Raw genomic sequence first — 16,585 nt, forward strand, 5'->3', positions numbered from 1 at the left:
CATCATTGCAAAATTATATTGATGTTGACCGAGTCCCTCGAGGTTTAAGAATATACACGATCCCAGCATATGAGAATCCGGACCCCAAATTATTGGATGCCTGGGCAGAACATACCGCGGCATCCTGCAGGGGCAGTTTGCAAATACTAGTTCGCATTGCCTGGAGTGATAGAAATAAAGCTCTGACCCAGATTAAGGAGTTGGAGGACGAGCTACTTAAGGAAGAGGATCAGACCGGCTTGGAAGACAAGCGTGAACAAATTAAAAAACGTGTGAAAAAATATGAACACAAAATAAAACAACGAAAGGAAGAAAAATTCGAAAGGGATCAAAACGATTATAAAATGGGAAGAGTGTTAACTTTTGCCAAAAAATATGATCATACCAGGAAACAATTGAAGAAAAAGGCAAGTAGTCCCAACATTGAGGAACCCCCAACCTCTGAATCCGATGCCAATGCGGATGACGCCACGAGCGAAGAAGGGAGTGAAGAGGCTTCTTCTTTTCAGGTGGAATATCAAGTCATGCGCAACAATTTGCTGGAAGGCAGCAGGGGCAAACCCCCGGACAACCAAGGACCAAGAGGAAGACGAGGAGGGGCGGCTGCGGGAAGAAATCCACCAGGTTCGCCACCAGTAACACGCAGCAAGAAGATTTACTCAAAGAAAAAGAATTAAGTTGGGACCTTGAAGATTCCAATATATCTGACAAATTAACCATCATCAATTTAACCAATAAAGTACTCACCACTGAAGAACATTCCATCCTTCAACTAGGTTTATCCTTTTGTCCCCAAAGAAATTTCGAATTTGCTCAGACTCGGATAGACCTTTTTAAGTTCACGCGAAAGTTGAAATTATATAAATTTTTCAAATTGAAACCGCACATAGAGAGCACAGAGCGTAGTAGTGAAAATACTGGTGAAAGTCTTGGATGCCTTGATTTGAGGGGTCTTCAGGCCATGGAGAGCCTTGATCTAGAGATCAACTTGGATCAGGGAGTGGAAATTACAAACACCCAGATATTGGCTGCCTCCAATATTCGACAAGAAGGTGGATGCAGTGATTTTAAACCTCCATCTACTTTTATGCCGATCATGAGTACTGACGCCATCGACATATTCTCAGATGCTGTTTTGAGAGACCTCACCCGACTACGCAAGGTGAAACAACACACTTTGTCCAATGACAATTTCACTAATAAACAGAAGATTGCTCTAAATAATTTGTGCTCAGACTCAGGCTTGGTCTGTAAACCCTCAGACAAGGGGGGCAATATTGTGCTTTTGACTGCTGAACAATATGAGAATGAGGCTAAACGACTTCTTGGTGATATTGAAACCTACACCAAGGTGGGTGAGATTGACTACAACAGAAGTGTGGGTGAGTACCACGACATGATAACCAAATGGTACAACAACAACATGCTCAGCACAGATGAATATTTGTTTCTGCGTTGCCTTAGCCCTGTTATCCCCACCTTTTACTACCTTCCCAAGGTACACAAAGACATATGCAATCCACCGGGAAGGCCCATAGTCGCCTCCAACGGCAGTCTCACTGAAAACCTTTCTATTTTTGTGGACACGTTCCTCTCCCCCTTGGTCATGTCATTGCCTTCGTATCTTAGAGATACTAAACATTTTTTGACTCTCATCAATACCATTGTTTGGAAAGAGACTTACTGCATGATGGTACTAGAAATCGCCAGTTTATACACATGTATATCACATGAGGATGGTTTAAGATCTATGGCGAGCTTTCTAGATAAACGTCCTATCCGTTATTATGAACACAATAAGATGTTGCTTGATTTTATGAGTTTCAGCCTGAAAAATAACATTTTTCTTTTCAGCAACCAGCTCTATAGGCAGATCTCGGGAGTCGCCATGAATTTAGTCCTTCTATGCTTTTCATGATTAATGCGGATGCAAGATTGTTTGTTTAAAAATGAGTTGAGCGCCTCGGCTCTTTGCATAACTTGACGAAGCCCTCTGGCGAAACGCGTCGTATGCTGTGAGGTTCCCCATTAAAATCTTTTGAGGAACCACCCCCTGCGTGTGCTGCTTTCTATACAAACTGATCGTTTGTGGATGTTTGGAGCTGTGATTCACATAACGGGCACACCCCCGTTTTGGCGTGCACCCGCTCATGCGTGCAGCTAGCTGGTGTTTGGAGCTAGACATATATATATATATATATATATATATATATATATATATATATATATATATATTTCACTGAAAAAACCATAGGTTATAGACCATATATAGTTAGGAATTTGCATTTACAAAACCTTGAAAATTCACTGAAAAAACCATAGGTTAGAGACCATATATAGTTAGCTGGACATTTTATTGACATAAAACCAATGAAATTCCATATATAGTTAGTTGCACTAACTATATATCGCGCACCCGCAATCCACTGCTGATGATGTCACATATTACATCATTCATGACATGGTCAGTGACATCACTGATGACATCACTGATGACATCACTGATGACATCTCAAATGACATCACTGATGACATCACTGATGACATCTCAAATGACATCACTGATGACATCATCTAGTGTCTGTGTTTTTGTAAAGTTTAAATATGTTTTACATATTGAAGAATGAGTGGATGTATGGAAGACTGAGTGTGTATGTGGCTGGCTGGGAGGTGTGTGACTCTGTGCATATCAATGTGTACTTGTATCAGTGATTGTATAAGAGAGTAAGTATGTGTTAGTATATGTGTGAAAAGTATGGTGTTCTGTGTTTAACTGTATAGATGAGGAAATCGAAGTGTGATTGATTCTTCACAGGACTGACTAGGTGTATGAGTGCATATGATAGTGTTGTAATAATGAGTGACTGTATGTATGAGTGATTGTATGGGTGAATGAGTGAATGTGTGTGTAGACGTAGGAATCAGTGAGTGCGTATGTAGTAACTGGTATTGGTGTGTCATGATGTCATCAGTGATGTCATTTGAGATGTCATCAGTGATGTCATCAGTGATGTCATTTGAGATGTCATCAGTGATGTCATCAGTGATGTCACTGACCATGTCATGAATGATGTAATATGTGACATCATCAGCAGTGGATTGCGGGTGCGCGATATATAGTTAGTGCAACTAACTATATATGGAATTTCATTGGTTTTATGTCAATAAAATGTCCAGCTAACTATATATGGTCTCTAACCTATGGTTTTTTCAGTGAATTTTCAAGGTTTTGTAAATGCAAATTCCTAACTATATATGGTCTATAACCTATGGTTTTTTCAGTGAATTTCATTGGTTTTTTAAAAGCTAATATCTATAGCTGTAAAATATATTCTTTATTACGCGACGTATCACGTAGCCACGTGAGACGCCTCATGACGCGTCGCATAACCGTGACGTATCGGCTCTGCAGCGCAAACAAAACCCGTAACGTAAGCGTGCCGGAGCACGCTTACAGATATATATATATTTTTTAACCTTAATTAGACAAAATCCACACGTGCACATATCTTGAGGCCTTGCAAAGGCACATCAAACAAACAATCCCTACAATTTTGCCAAGTTTGCTGGAAATCTATTCCCTTAATTTTTTTTTTACTGTTTCTCTTGGTTTTCCCCTTGTTACGCTTACCGGGACGCTACCCGGTACGCGAACCGGAGGCTCCAAAAACACAAGATGGCGAACTCCCGTTACGCTGCCGGTTAGCTGCCCGGTTTGCGTACCGGGAAGCGCCTCTACCGCGAAAAATCGCGGGGGACTTTAATATCCCCCTCATCAATCCTAGGGGGTCAGGAGGGGTTTACCTTGCCCCCTTTCCTTCATTTCCCCCTTCTTTTTTCACCACATCTTGTCTCTCGAACCTACCGAGAGACAAGATGGCGGCCGCTCCGGACTGTTTACAATGTTGACAGCTACGCTGCCGGTTAGCTGCCCGGTTAGCTGCCCGGTGAGCTGCCCGGTTCGCGTACCGGGACACGCCTCTACGGCGTAAAATCGCAAAAAAAATTTTTTTTTATTTTTTGCCCCGCGGGGCACTTTAATATCCCCCTCATCAATCCTAGGGGGTCAGGAGTGGTCTACCTTGCCCCCTTTCCTTCATTTCCCCCTTCGTTTTTCACCACATCTTGTCTCTCGATCGTACCGAGAGACGAGATGGCGGCCGCTCCGGACTGTTTACAATGTTGACAGCTACGCTGCCGGTTAGCTGCCCGGTTAGCTGCCCGGTGAGCTGCCCGGTGAGCTGCCCGGTGAGCTGCCCGGTGAGCTGCCCGGTGAGCTGCCCGGTTCGCGTACCAGGACGCGCCTCTACGGCGTAAAATCGCAAAAAAAAATTATTTTTAATTTTTTGCCCCGCGGGGCACTTTAATATCCCCCTCATCAATCCTAGGGGGTCAGGAGTGGTCTACCTTGCCCCCTTTCCTTCATTTCCCCCTTCGTTTTTCACCACATCTTGTCTCTCGATCGTACCGAGAGACAAGATGGCGGCCGCTCCGGACTGTTTAGAATGTTGACAGACACCGGAGAGCCAATCAGCTTCGCTTCGCGAAGTTCCGTTACGCGTCAGGTACGCGAACCGGGGCGCTAACCGGAGCGCTGTCACAGATATATATATTTTTTTAAACGTTAATTTCTCAAAATCCACTAGAGCACATATATTGAGACATAGCAAAGGCACGTTGGGCAAACCATATCTACAATTTTGCCAAGTTTCATGTAAATCTATTCAGCCGTTCGAGCTAAAAGTGAGTCCAACCGCCCTATGGAAAAATGAATGGGAAAAACGCGTTTTGGCACCCCCCTTTTTTCTCGACCCCCCCTTGACGAACCCCCCCAAATTTTCAGGGGCTGCTCAGAAACAAAATGTGCCATTTTCCTGAAAATTTCAGCATATTCCGTCCACAAACGCCAAAGTTATTAGACATAGGATTTTTTCTCTATGGGATTTCTGAAAATTCTAACTATATATATACCCACTGGCTATCGCCAGTAGGTAATATACATATATAAACATATATAATCTGCATATCTATATAAATATAAATGCATGCATACATATACATATATGCATACATATGCATGTTATTTACATGAAAGTTTTAAAAACACTAATAAAAGCAAAGCTAAAAAGCCACCTCATTACAAACAGAATGGCTTTAACTTAAACGAGGGCGAGATCTATTGCATTTTCAATGCTTGTTTACTTTGGTTCTATCAAGAAGGCATTCAGATGTGTCACACATTTGCCATAAATTCTGAATGTTAGCACTCTAGTTGCTCATTAGATCACTGTAGTAAAGCTAGTGCTCACCAGGGAAGTCTGCTGCTAATCATGGTTTGCAGCCATTTTCCCGCATTTTTTATCCCGCAGACTTTCAGTCCGCATACCATTATCCCGCAAGGTCATTGACCTCGCATACCATTATCCCGCATTTTTTCAAAACGCATGTGCATTTATCGCGCATGCCTTTACAAAGAATTACGTTTTAAAGGCATGTATGGTAAATGCATTTGCGTTGTGAAAACCACGATGACGAGAGAGGTAAGTGGGTTTGTGTTCATTTTTTCGTGGGTTAGTGATTGTGTAGTGTTGTGTAGTGTAGTGTAGTGTTGTGTTAGTGTAGTGTAGAGTTGTGGTGGTTGTTTAGTGTAGGGTCATGCTGGGGGTAGTGTTTTAGGGTTTAGGGTTGTGTTGTAGTGTTTGCGTAGTGTAGGGTCATGCTGGGGTGTAGTGTTTTAGGGTTTTGGGTAGTGTTGTAGTGTTTGCGTAGTGTAGGGTCATGCTGGGGTGTAGTGTTTTAGGGTTTTGGGTAGTGTTGTAGTGTTTGCGTAGTGTAGGGTCATGCTGGGGGTAGTGTTTTAGGGTTTTGGGTAGTGTTGTAGTGTTTGCGTAGTGTAGGGTCATGCTGGGGGGTAGTGTTTTAGGGTTTTGGGTAGTGTTGTAGTGTTTGTGTAGTGTAGGGTCATGCTGGGGGTAGTGTTTTAGGGTTTTGGGTAGTGTTGTAGTGTTAGCGTAGTGTAGGGTCATGCTGGGGGTAGTGTTTTAGGGTTTAGGGTAGTGTTGTAGTGTTTGCGTAGTGTAGGGTCATGCTGGGGGTAGTGTTTTAGGGTTTAGGGTAGTGTTGTAGTGTTTGCGTAGTGTAGGGTCATGCTGGGGGTAGTGTTTTAGGGTTTAGGGTAGTGTTGTAGTGTTTGCGTTAGGGTAGTGTTGTAGTGTTTGCGTAGTGTAGGGTCATGCTGGGGGTAGTGTTTTAGGGTTTAGGGTAGTGTTGTAGTGTTTGCGTAGTGTAGGGTCATGCTGGGGTGTAGTGTTTTAGGGTTTTGGGTAGTGTTGTAGTGTTTGCGTAGTGTAGGGTCATGCTGGGGGTAGTGTTTTAGGGTTTAGGGTAGTGTTGTAGTGTTTGCGTAGTGTAGGGTCATGCTGGGGTGTAGTGTTTTAGGGTTTTGGGTAGTGTTGTAGTGTTTGCGTAGTGTAGGGTCATGCTGGGGGTGGTGTTTTAGGGTTTAGGGTAGTGTTGTAGTGTTTGCGTAGTGTAGGGTCATGCTGGGGGTAGTGTTTTAGGGTTTAGGGTTGTGTTGTAGTGTTTGCGTAGTGTAGGGTCATGCTGGGGGTAGTGTTTTAGGGTTTAGGGTTGTGTTGTAGTGTTTGTGTAGTGTAGGGTCATGCTGGGGGTAGTGTTTTAGGGTTTAGGGTAGTGTTGTAGTGTTTGCGTAGTGTGGGGTCATGCTGGGGGTAGTGTTTTAGGGTTTAGGGTAGTGTTGTACTGTTTGTGTAGTGTAGGGTCATGCTGGGGGTAGTGTTTTAGGGTTTAGGGTAGTTTAGTTGTTTAGTGTATGCTAAAGGCATATTCGTTCTAAAAGTTTTCGTTATTTTAATTTGCGGCCTAATAGTACATGCGGGATTTTTTTTGCGGACTGATGGTATGCGGGATTTCGTCATATATTCGCTAATCATACTTTCTATGGCAAAATGAACCCCCTCATTTTGTTCCTTTTTAAATTAAATGTTTTAAGAGTTACCACTTTATTCCAATCAAGATGGCTTCAGGTGTGCCATACCTTTGTAATAAGTAGGACTGTTAGCACTCTAGTTGTTCTTTAGAACACTCTGGGACATTCTGTCATTGGGCTATAGTTGGGCTACATCTGGCTGATATTTGGGCTACATTTGTTTTTTTTTGTCTCTGGTGGCCATCTTTGGGCTACATTGGGCTACATTGGGCTACATTTGGGCTCCAACATATATATAGCCCAATGTAGCCCAATATATATTTTTCAAAGTTAATTTTCGTAAAAACCACTGGAGCCTATATCTTGAGACATAGCAAAGGCACATCGGGCTACCAGTCCCTACAATTTTGCCAAGTTTGGTGTAAATCCATTCAGCCGTTCAGGCTAAAAGTGAGGCCAACCGCCCTATGGAAAATTGCATGGGAAAAACATGTTTTGGGACCCCCCTTTTTTCTCGGGCCCCCCCTTGACGAAACCCCCCCAAATTTTCAGGGGCTGCTCAGAAACAAAATGTTCCATTTTCCTGAAAATTTCAGCCAATTCTGTCCTCAAACGCCAAAGTTATTCGACATAGAATTTTCAAAAATCCCATAGGAAAAAAATCCTAACTATATATACCTACTGGCTATCGCCAGTAGGTTATATATATATATATATATATATATATATATATATATATATATATATATATATATACACACACACACATATACAGGGTACTCCATAAGGTACATCTTCGCCCTAGTTTCAAAATATGGCATTGACAAGCCACACGCCCTGCCCTAAGTAAGGGTACACCATAGGGTAAGATGTTGCCTTAGGAAACTAAACTCCCTACAAAAGAGAACAACAAAAAGTATTAAATCAATCAGAGAAATTATGCTCAAAACATACTCACCCACAACATGCACGGAGATACTAAAAAGTTCACTACAATGACATACTACAACCCCCCCAAAAGTAAATGGAACAATCCATTATGCTCAACACACACATCAACCTTCAATATACACCAAAATACAAATAAGGTAAAGCATAGGCAAATGAAGAAAAGCAAAAAACAAGAGTTTTTAGCTCCGGTGAGCGATTTCTCACCCGAGATCTTCATGGCCAGAATTGTCCATAGACTCTGATGAATTACTCGACACCAGGCGACGTGCAGGCAAGACGAGGAAAGTAGTCCAGGAGATCCTACGCCCAAGGAAACAAAACATCCAACCAAGGGAAGAAAACTGCTGAAGAAGATCATCTAATGCTGAGACGTCGACCGTCCCTGCGCCAGCATTGAAGAGGAAGGGAAACTTAGACAAAAGCAACCACTCCACAGTAACTCCGAGAGTCCCAGAACAAGCATTAACGAAACTGGAAGACGATATGCCAACATTGCTTGACGCTTGTAATTTTACTGTAGATTACACCGTGGTTGGCAATGCTCGTGCGGGAGAAACTGCATGGGAAGCTGTCGCAAACTGACCAGAGTAAAGCAATCCCAAGATGGCGGTACGTCCGCACGACGCACACAGGATGGCTCAAGGCACGTTGCTGCGCTGCTGCTGCGAGACTTCTAGGCAGCCAAGGCAAGACAGACGTCACAGAGAAATGACAGGGTGCCGCTCGTGGAGAGGTATGATGTGCGCAGCTCGTGCATATTTCGAAATTTAAACAAGACAGTCAAGCGGTAATGGAGGGACGGCCACTCACACCTTCAGAGTTGTTCGTGCGCGCCGTGTGCATCACAACAATGAAGGAGAGACGTCCACTCGCACTTTCAAAGTCATACGTGTGCCCTAAGTGCTTATTCAAGTTGAAAAATGCTTCAAAACAGTAATTGAGGGGCAGCCACTCATACATACAACTGCGAGAACGGCTAAGTTTCAACGGCACTCAGAATAAGACAAGTAACACTCAGGGCAAAGTAAATCACTCTCCACATAAAAAAAAACGTGACATTAACGACGAAGGTTGCTGTGCTTGAGAGTGAACTGCCAGCGCCAGGGGACCTCCTTAAGAGCAAACAAAAATTAGTGCTCAAAATAAAAGTCTACACTGTGTGAAAACACACAAAATGCACAGTGGCTGTAATAAAGTCGAACTGTCAATGCAGACAAGAAAGCCAGAAGGCACAACAGGGTGATCAGGCCCGCTGAGACAGTGGCACTTGTAGCAGGAAACAGTCAAAATCCAGATGATAGAAAGATGGCAGTTGGAGCTCTCACAACACAGACGCCCAGGGTGCAGACTGTCCAAGATAAAAAGGACGCTGGTGGGGTTCACTGGGCGTTACTCTGATCTCCAGGAGATAAACTTACTTAATGGTAGAATAGTCCTTGGTTTCCTTAAAGCTGAATTACAATCCTCTTTCTGTGCAGCGTAGGTTAGTCCAAGAAAAGTCGCCAAAATGTGGTACACAAACAATGATGCGTAGTCCAGGTGTAGTAGTAGATCCCTCTTTATTTGTAGATAGATAGGTGGCAGGTTACAGGATAAGAAGTTACAAGGAGAAAACCCCACCAGGAGCGAGCTACCAGCTCCTCAGCCTGAGATGACCAACTCGCTCTTTAGCCACAGTCAGGCACTTAAACATTCTATGATGTCATAGGACATTCTGATGCAGTGGTAAATGGGAATAGATATAGAAAGCATTTACCATAAAATGCACAAGTGCTGTACCACTGTTTAGGAGTGTATGGTGCTCAAAGTCAGAGAACCAGCAAAAGAGGACAAAAATAGTGTCCTTTCTAAGAAAACTTTTCCCTGACCCCCACATACCTGCACCACTGGACCTGAAGTTACTGTCTAGTGACTCTACTCAGGAAAGAGTGTTGATACAAGCATATTCAGAGAAACTGACTTGAACCTCGTTTCCTTGCCTACCTCCTCTCTGGGCCATGATTGCTTGATTCTTGACTCAATGTGATGTAAAATTGATGCATCTGCAGTCTGACTGTTCTCACTCCCAATGTAACATGCCTCTTTGGAGGACATATCCACATCTTGTGACAAAATTGGCAATCATTAGTCTTCTGAAAAGTAAGAGGATCCATTCTGACCTTGTTAGGGAGGGTTTTGATGTTTAAAAGCATATTTCGAAATGCGGACGTGACGCAAGTAACACTATGGCATGCTGTATGGCAACAGCAGCGCTCTTACCCAGGCATGGCCCGATGTTATCAACAGTATTTCCAGAGACTTCCAGGCCGTGTTGATGGACATCCCTTTTGATGCTGAGTAGCCCTTTGGTGACACAGCAGCCTCCTTTATCGGGATGGTCTCTGCAACAAAACATTTTCAGCAGAAGCACATTTGAGTTTGTGGCTTTTAAAGAGGCAGCTCTTCCCAAATCTTCTCAGCTGCTGCAGACTCAGCAGTTATTTTACTCCGCTTGCAGGAAGGGAGTATCAAAATGTTGCCAGGAGTGGCTCTGCTGCTCCAAAGCCGCTCTGATTCGCCCTCCTTTGACCATCGACGTCTGTGATCATGGTAGCAGAAGCCTGTGCCTTCTTGTAAGAAACAGCTGTCGAGGTGGTGGAAAGGGGTGCAAGATTTTATTCCCTCTTCTTCCTGGTCTTGTAAAGTGCAGGGCCCTCAGTCCCATTTTGAATTGCAGGAATGTATCTGTTCATCGGGATAAGTTCAAAATGCTAGGCAGTGCCTAGATTTAAGAAAACTAGAGAAAGGGCGGTGCAGCTTCTCAGTTCTGGCCCCGAAGGAATGGAACACCCTACCAAATGAAATTTGCCTGATTTACCTATTTGATCTCATTCAGAAAAGCATTAAAGACATGTTTTTTCAGACCGGCTTTGAATTAATCAGCTGCAGTTAATCCCCTCTCGATGGCAATTCGTCAACTGTAGCACCAAGATACCTTCGAGTAAATGATGTGCTTTATGAATAACACCTAACGTAACATGCTGGGAGCTACCTGTGATGGCTTTTCTGCCACCTCAGAGATTTGGACACTTAAGAAATGATCCTGATGTTTTGGACCCCGGTGCCCATTCAGGTCCTGAAACTTGCCTGCCTCTTTGTTCCCTATGCCTGCTGGAGAAGGAGGTCTCTCCGTTGATGCTTCAGTCTGCAGTGGTCCCAGCATCATCAGTCTCAGTTCAGGTGGAGATCTTCCACATGGTGCTTCTGGAACTTGACAGGTGCACATCCTTTCCAGTCTCATGCATTCTGTGTCCTCCACAGAAGCTGTTTGTTTATTGTGGCAGAGAGTTTAATTTGCTTAAATCACATTAAGACACAATTGGAGAACGCAAGCCCAGTCAACCTTTCTCTAGGCAACAACTTATCACAGTGTAACCACCCAAAGCCAGATCATCACTAAACATTTTCCACCTTCACCTCCAAGCTCTCATCCCATCACAACTCTGACACTCCACTGCTTCTTTGACTCTTTATATAAAGTTCACCCCAGGTCCCTTCCACGATCCACTGTAAGCTATTGTGTATATACTTGTTGTCTTCATGTCCTCTACTCCTCCTAACCTGAACACTAAAACTCCCATTGTTGCATTGTAACTGGGATTGCGCTCATACATTTTCACATTCCACAGAACCCAAAATGATTCTACCAGTTAACATGGGTCCTTTAAGTGTGTGCTTCTTATTGTTCCCTAAACGTGCTGCAATGAAATATCTCAAACATTGCAGGGGCTCTAAACCCTAAGTTTAACTCCTCCGCTTCCTCATAGACTGAACCCCAGAGTTAATGCAATCGAGGGTCTACGAATGCCTGTGTCACTAGGTGAGCTTAAAATACGTGCAGATCTAAACTTTAACGTGGTGATTATTTTTCTGCAAAGACCTTTTACTCTAGAGCACGTTTATTTTTGCAGTAAACAGATTACAGTTTGCTACCCAAAAAGATTTGGGTCTCCAACTACCCCCCACCACCCAAACATCAGACTTTAGATTTTAAAACGTGTTATGGACTTGGAGATAACTAGTATGTCATAAAGTGTTGAATTTGGAGCTTGCATGTAGGCATTACAAATACATATTCTTACAGAATTCCTGACACATCTGGGAACAGTTCACATCAATTAAGACACTATTTTGTGATTTTAAATTTCAGTTCATGTTTTGCCGTCAAGTATTTCTATTTTTCACATTCCACTTGGTTGCACGTTGATCTAATGAGGTGAACATGAATGTCCAGGTTGAGAATTACTTTGGCCCCTCCTTTAAGTACCAATGGAGGCAGAGTTGAAGGCATTGAAGAATACCTCTAGCATGTTGCAGCATAATTACAACCTTGAAGGTGTTAACCCTTTCTCTTTGCAGGATTTGGGTGGGAGGTTGTGTGGAACAGAACCCAAGGGTCCAAAGAATCTCTCACATTCAGGGCCGCTCATCCTGGGAGACAGTGTCAGCATAATTGCAAGCAGCCATGGGAGCCACAGGTTCCAACCTGTTTATATTACAGTGAATGCACACTTCAAATATGGGTGTTCAGCCTGTAAGTGATGTGTGGGTGACTGCAAGAATGGTGCATGCTTCCCTAAAGAATTAGGAAAATTCTGTCTGAGCTCCAATTTTATTTTGCAGGTATTTAAGCTATGGATCTGGTCCTAAACGGTTCCCTCTGTCAGATGTCCTACAGTATGCCTTGGAGTTTGCTTCCAGTAAGCCAGTGTGTACTTCACCAGTCGATGATCTCGATACCACTACCGGCGCTCCACCTGGGGGTTCAGTCACATCACACTCACTGCCTAGGTAAAAAAAAAAAAAAAAAATGAACACCATATTGTGAAATGGATTTACGTTTCATCAGGAATCTTTTTACACACCTCTATTTTTAGTGCAGTTGAACTTGTGGTAATAAGACTAAACCTGTGCTTGATGTTGACCTATAAATGTAAAAAATGGCAGAAGCCTGCACACACACTCAGTTCTTTGTTTAACCCATTGCACGTGAAATTTCTGCGCTGTGCAGGAGTTTTCATTAGTGGGCGGGATTCGGACGGCTGGAAGCCTTCCCCCGTACACGCCCACCGTGATGGCTCCCGGCCGTCAGTGGGCGGGGTTCGGACGGCTGGCAGCCGTCCCCCGCACACGCCCACCGTGACAGCTCCCGGCCGTCACGAGCATACAAGGGGTTAAAGACTGTTCACAGCAGATTACTCCTAACCTTAAATCTAACCATTGCTTTCCAAATACTGCTCCTCTCTCTAACTAGTCCATAAATCTTTGGTTTGGTCTGAAATGTTACCTCCAATGCTTCTTTTGTCAGATATCTCTTTGCTTTTTATTCTTCTTTCACTAAAAATGTAATTTGTATCTTCAGAAACTCCTCTTTCCATAGGAATGTTTGATAATTTGCAACAGTGGTTTGTTTGTCCTCTGTCATGTTCCCCTCTTCCCTTGCATCCATCAGTGTTCACACCGGTTTCATATCCCATTGTAAGCTAGTGCTCTTTCCTAATTCTGGTCATTTTTCATAAGGGCACACATGGAGGCCTCTTCACACCGTATTGCTCCTGTTTTTTCTGATGTAATTTGTCCTTTATGTGATCTTGCAGAATCATTTTACTTGCATCCCCTTCTGAGGATAATCTAACCTGGTGTCTATAATCAATCATCCATTTTTCTACAAATCTAAGCATTACTCTGGTGATGGCTAAAATACAAAAAGTAATTCCTGGCTACTTTAGGAGGAGCAGCTGCTCCTTTGCTGTCTGTGATTAAGGGGCAATGTTGTGCATGTGGTTTGAGGAGAGTCCACATTTTAGATTGATGAAATCTGTGAAACTAGGAATCTAAACCTAATCCAACTTGGTTTGCTCTGAGCACCCTTAAACACGACCAGAATCACTAGAGAACCCACAAATCGTTCTTTTATAGAGATTCAGAGGCCGAATTTGGTGAAATCCATTTCTCAAGAAGGGAATTTGTTGTGTCCAGCAATGTGTGCTATGACTTCATTCTGGTCCCCAGTTGCTGAATATTGCTGCCTGATTCCCGAGACACTAGCTGGCAGTCATTTTGGGATATTTTAGAAATACAAAACTTAATTACAGGCTGCCTGAAAGAATTCCATCAGGCGCCAGTGCCTCAGTGAGTGTTTTAGATTTGGTCATGGTGTTCTAATAAGATATAGATAGTACACTTTAGTGTTCCTTAGTCCAAGGGATAGATTTGGCTTCCCACCTGCCTAGGTCTGTACTTCTGTTTCAGTTATTTAGGCTTTGCCAGACTAAGTACATTGAGCGTCCCATGCAAATTATTTTTGCACCGTAGATTTTTTTTTTTAAATATATTTTTATTAATTATAACACAAGAGTAGAAATATACACATCGGGCATCATTTGGTGGAACATATCGTAATGGTGAACGGGCAAATCAATTAAGAAAATACACAACAATTATAGGGATCTGAAACACATCAATACCAGCTAGAGCTGAGGTAAGACAATACTGTACAGATAACCTAAAGCAAACATCATCGGATCCCGCCCACCCAGAATACAGGATATGAAGATCGGACACTCAACACCCAGATATGAAGAATAAAAGATCAGGAGAATATGCCATATCTCTTGCGAAGAAGGGAAAAGGGAAAAAGAAAGGTCATAGAACAAAATAAAGGAAAAATAAAAAAATAAAAAAACCCTCAACCCCCCACCCTGCACCCCTGCGGATGGCTACGACCTAACCCCACTAGCAGCGTGCCTGTCGCCCACTAAACTAACCCCAAGGAAGGGAAAAAGATGGAGGAGGGAATGTTGTAAAAGCAAATATACCCCCGGTCACCCGTACCCCCCGCCAGCAGCGACCACCCCGAGATATAATCAAACCAACATATAGCGAAATATACAAACCAATCGGGGGAGTGTAGCAAAGCACCACCCAACTCCCATCACGTTACATGTGACAATCCCGGCATTGAATCAAGCTATTTTACCAAACCCAAGCCCTCAAGTTCCACCCTGGCCGGTACGGTATTTCGTGAGTCTTTTTCACTCGAGCCACCATCTCAAAGGAAAAGGCAGAACGTTCGTTAAAGTCCACGTCAGTGTTGCAGGATCGACAACCGGAAAGAAGTTCACGATATCCACAAAACGAGCGAGGGAAAGTGTCCAGAAATAACGAATCTCTCCGACAGTCACTGAGGAACTTGTTACAGCACAGAAGACTGTCCATATCTGTACGAGGCAACAGCAGGATCGAGCAGGGAACGCTAGCGACAATCACGGGCTCGCTGGCTGTGAATTGGGGGCCGACAAAGTACATTAAATCCGGGTTCTGCTCGGGGACCTCGGTCTCAGGCGTACATTGCACCGCTGGCACCACAGATAGATGAGGACTGAACGGAGAGTCGTGCACCGGTCCCAAGATACCGTCCACTTGCACGATCAGTGTCCGGAATACAGCGGAGGATTGTGAATGGAGCGCCTCAATGGCGGCCATGACGGCCTGTAGCGATGGTGTGCCTTCCGTCCGCCCCATCTCCTCTCACTAAGAGGCAGAGCAGGATTCGAACCCCGGAGGCCGGCTTCTCCGGGGTAACAGGCCACGCGAATCCGATGACAACAATGGGCGCTCTCCGTCGTGCAAGATCGACACCTTTGCCGGCAGCGAGGGCCCTGGCCCGTCGACCCCGGGAAGGTAGCAGGGTCTCCGGGCGTCAGACCCCCGAACACGGCAACCGGTGTGGTACGCTGTTGTCTCCACGGTGTAGACCGTTCAGTGTCAGCATCCAAAACAAACAGTTTACGGTGCACTTCGGGGGACCGGGCTCAGTCCAGGTCCAGCGGCCGATGTTGATCAACTCCAACCCGGATAGGCTAGAAATCGAGGCCCCGGCTTCCACATGATGTTAGACCGAGAATGGGAACACGGCGTATCTTCGGCATCCGACAAGATAAAAAGCTCGGGATCACACCTTTAGAAGCAAAAATACTTCATGAACCCGGGAGTCTGGTGCGAATTCCGGATTGATAGCAGGATATACGAGCTGCTGGCGGAGGTCAGCAGAGCCGGGAGCTTACGCGGCCATCTTGGTTGCTAGCGTAGCTCCTCCTCCGCACCTTAGATTTTTAAAGCTAAAGGGAGGATAGCTTTCTGGAAGACACATTAAAACAAGGGAACATTTGAAATAAATGGTGCTGTGTCACAAACATTAGATTCACGTGCCTTCCACTTTTATATCAATGGAAGGTCCTATACATGTAGCTAACATCAGTGATATTTGCTTCTCTAACATTTGTGTTTAGAACTTAAAAGGTACCAGTTGGCAAATCATTGCCAGTTGTTGTGCGCTCCAGAGGGACCCTTGTCCTGTGCTCTGTCTTTAATCATAACCTGAATAAAGCCATTGGTTTCGAGCAAACACACAGAAGCTGTCAAAGAACATTCAACATATATGTGCATGCAAACAAGAATTCTGTGTTTTAGCAGCCACTGCTAAGAGTTAGAGGAGAGGGGAGCAACCCTACTTGTGTGATGGTGTGTTAATCTGGATCTGCCTGCATGTACATTCTGGATAAAAAAAAAGAGAAATTCCGACAATTTTTCATTCTGTAAGTGCTACCTTGCTGGATAGTAGGGTATTTAAAAATCTTGTATCTA

At 43.9% G+C, this 16,585-nt stretch overlaps 1 protein-coding gene across 3 annotated transcripts in view; it reads left to right on the plus strand.

The window, feature by feature from the left end:
• The window catches only part of USP25 (ubiquitin specific peptidase 25), a 528,720-nt gene that overhangs the window by 280,184 nt on the left and 231,951 nt on the right, over nt 1-16,585 (plus strand). For all 3 annotated transcript variants that reach the window (XM_078658355.1, XM_078658353.1, XM_078658354.1), the window contains exon 13: nt 12,563-12,730. In XM_078658355.1, coding sequence (XP_078514481.1) covers nt 12,563-12,730 — 168 coding nt within the window. The remainder of the gene's footprint in view (nt 1-12,562; nt 12,731-16,585) is intronic.

Source organism: Lissotriton helveticus, chromosome 8, assembly GCF_964261635.1.
Source record: "Lissotriton helveticus chromosome 8, aLisHel1.1, whole genome shotgun sequence".
In the NCBI taxonomy this organism is placed as follows: Eukaryota; Metazoa; Chordata; class Amphibia; order Caudata; family Salamandridae; genus Lissotriton; species Lissotriton helveticus.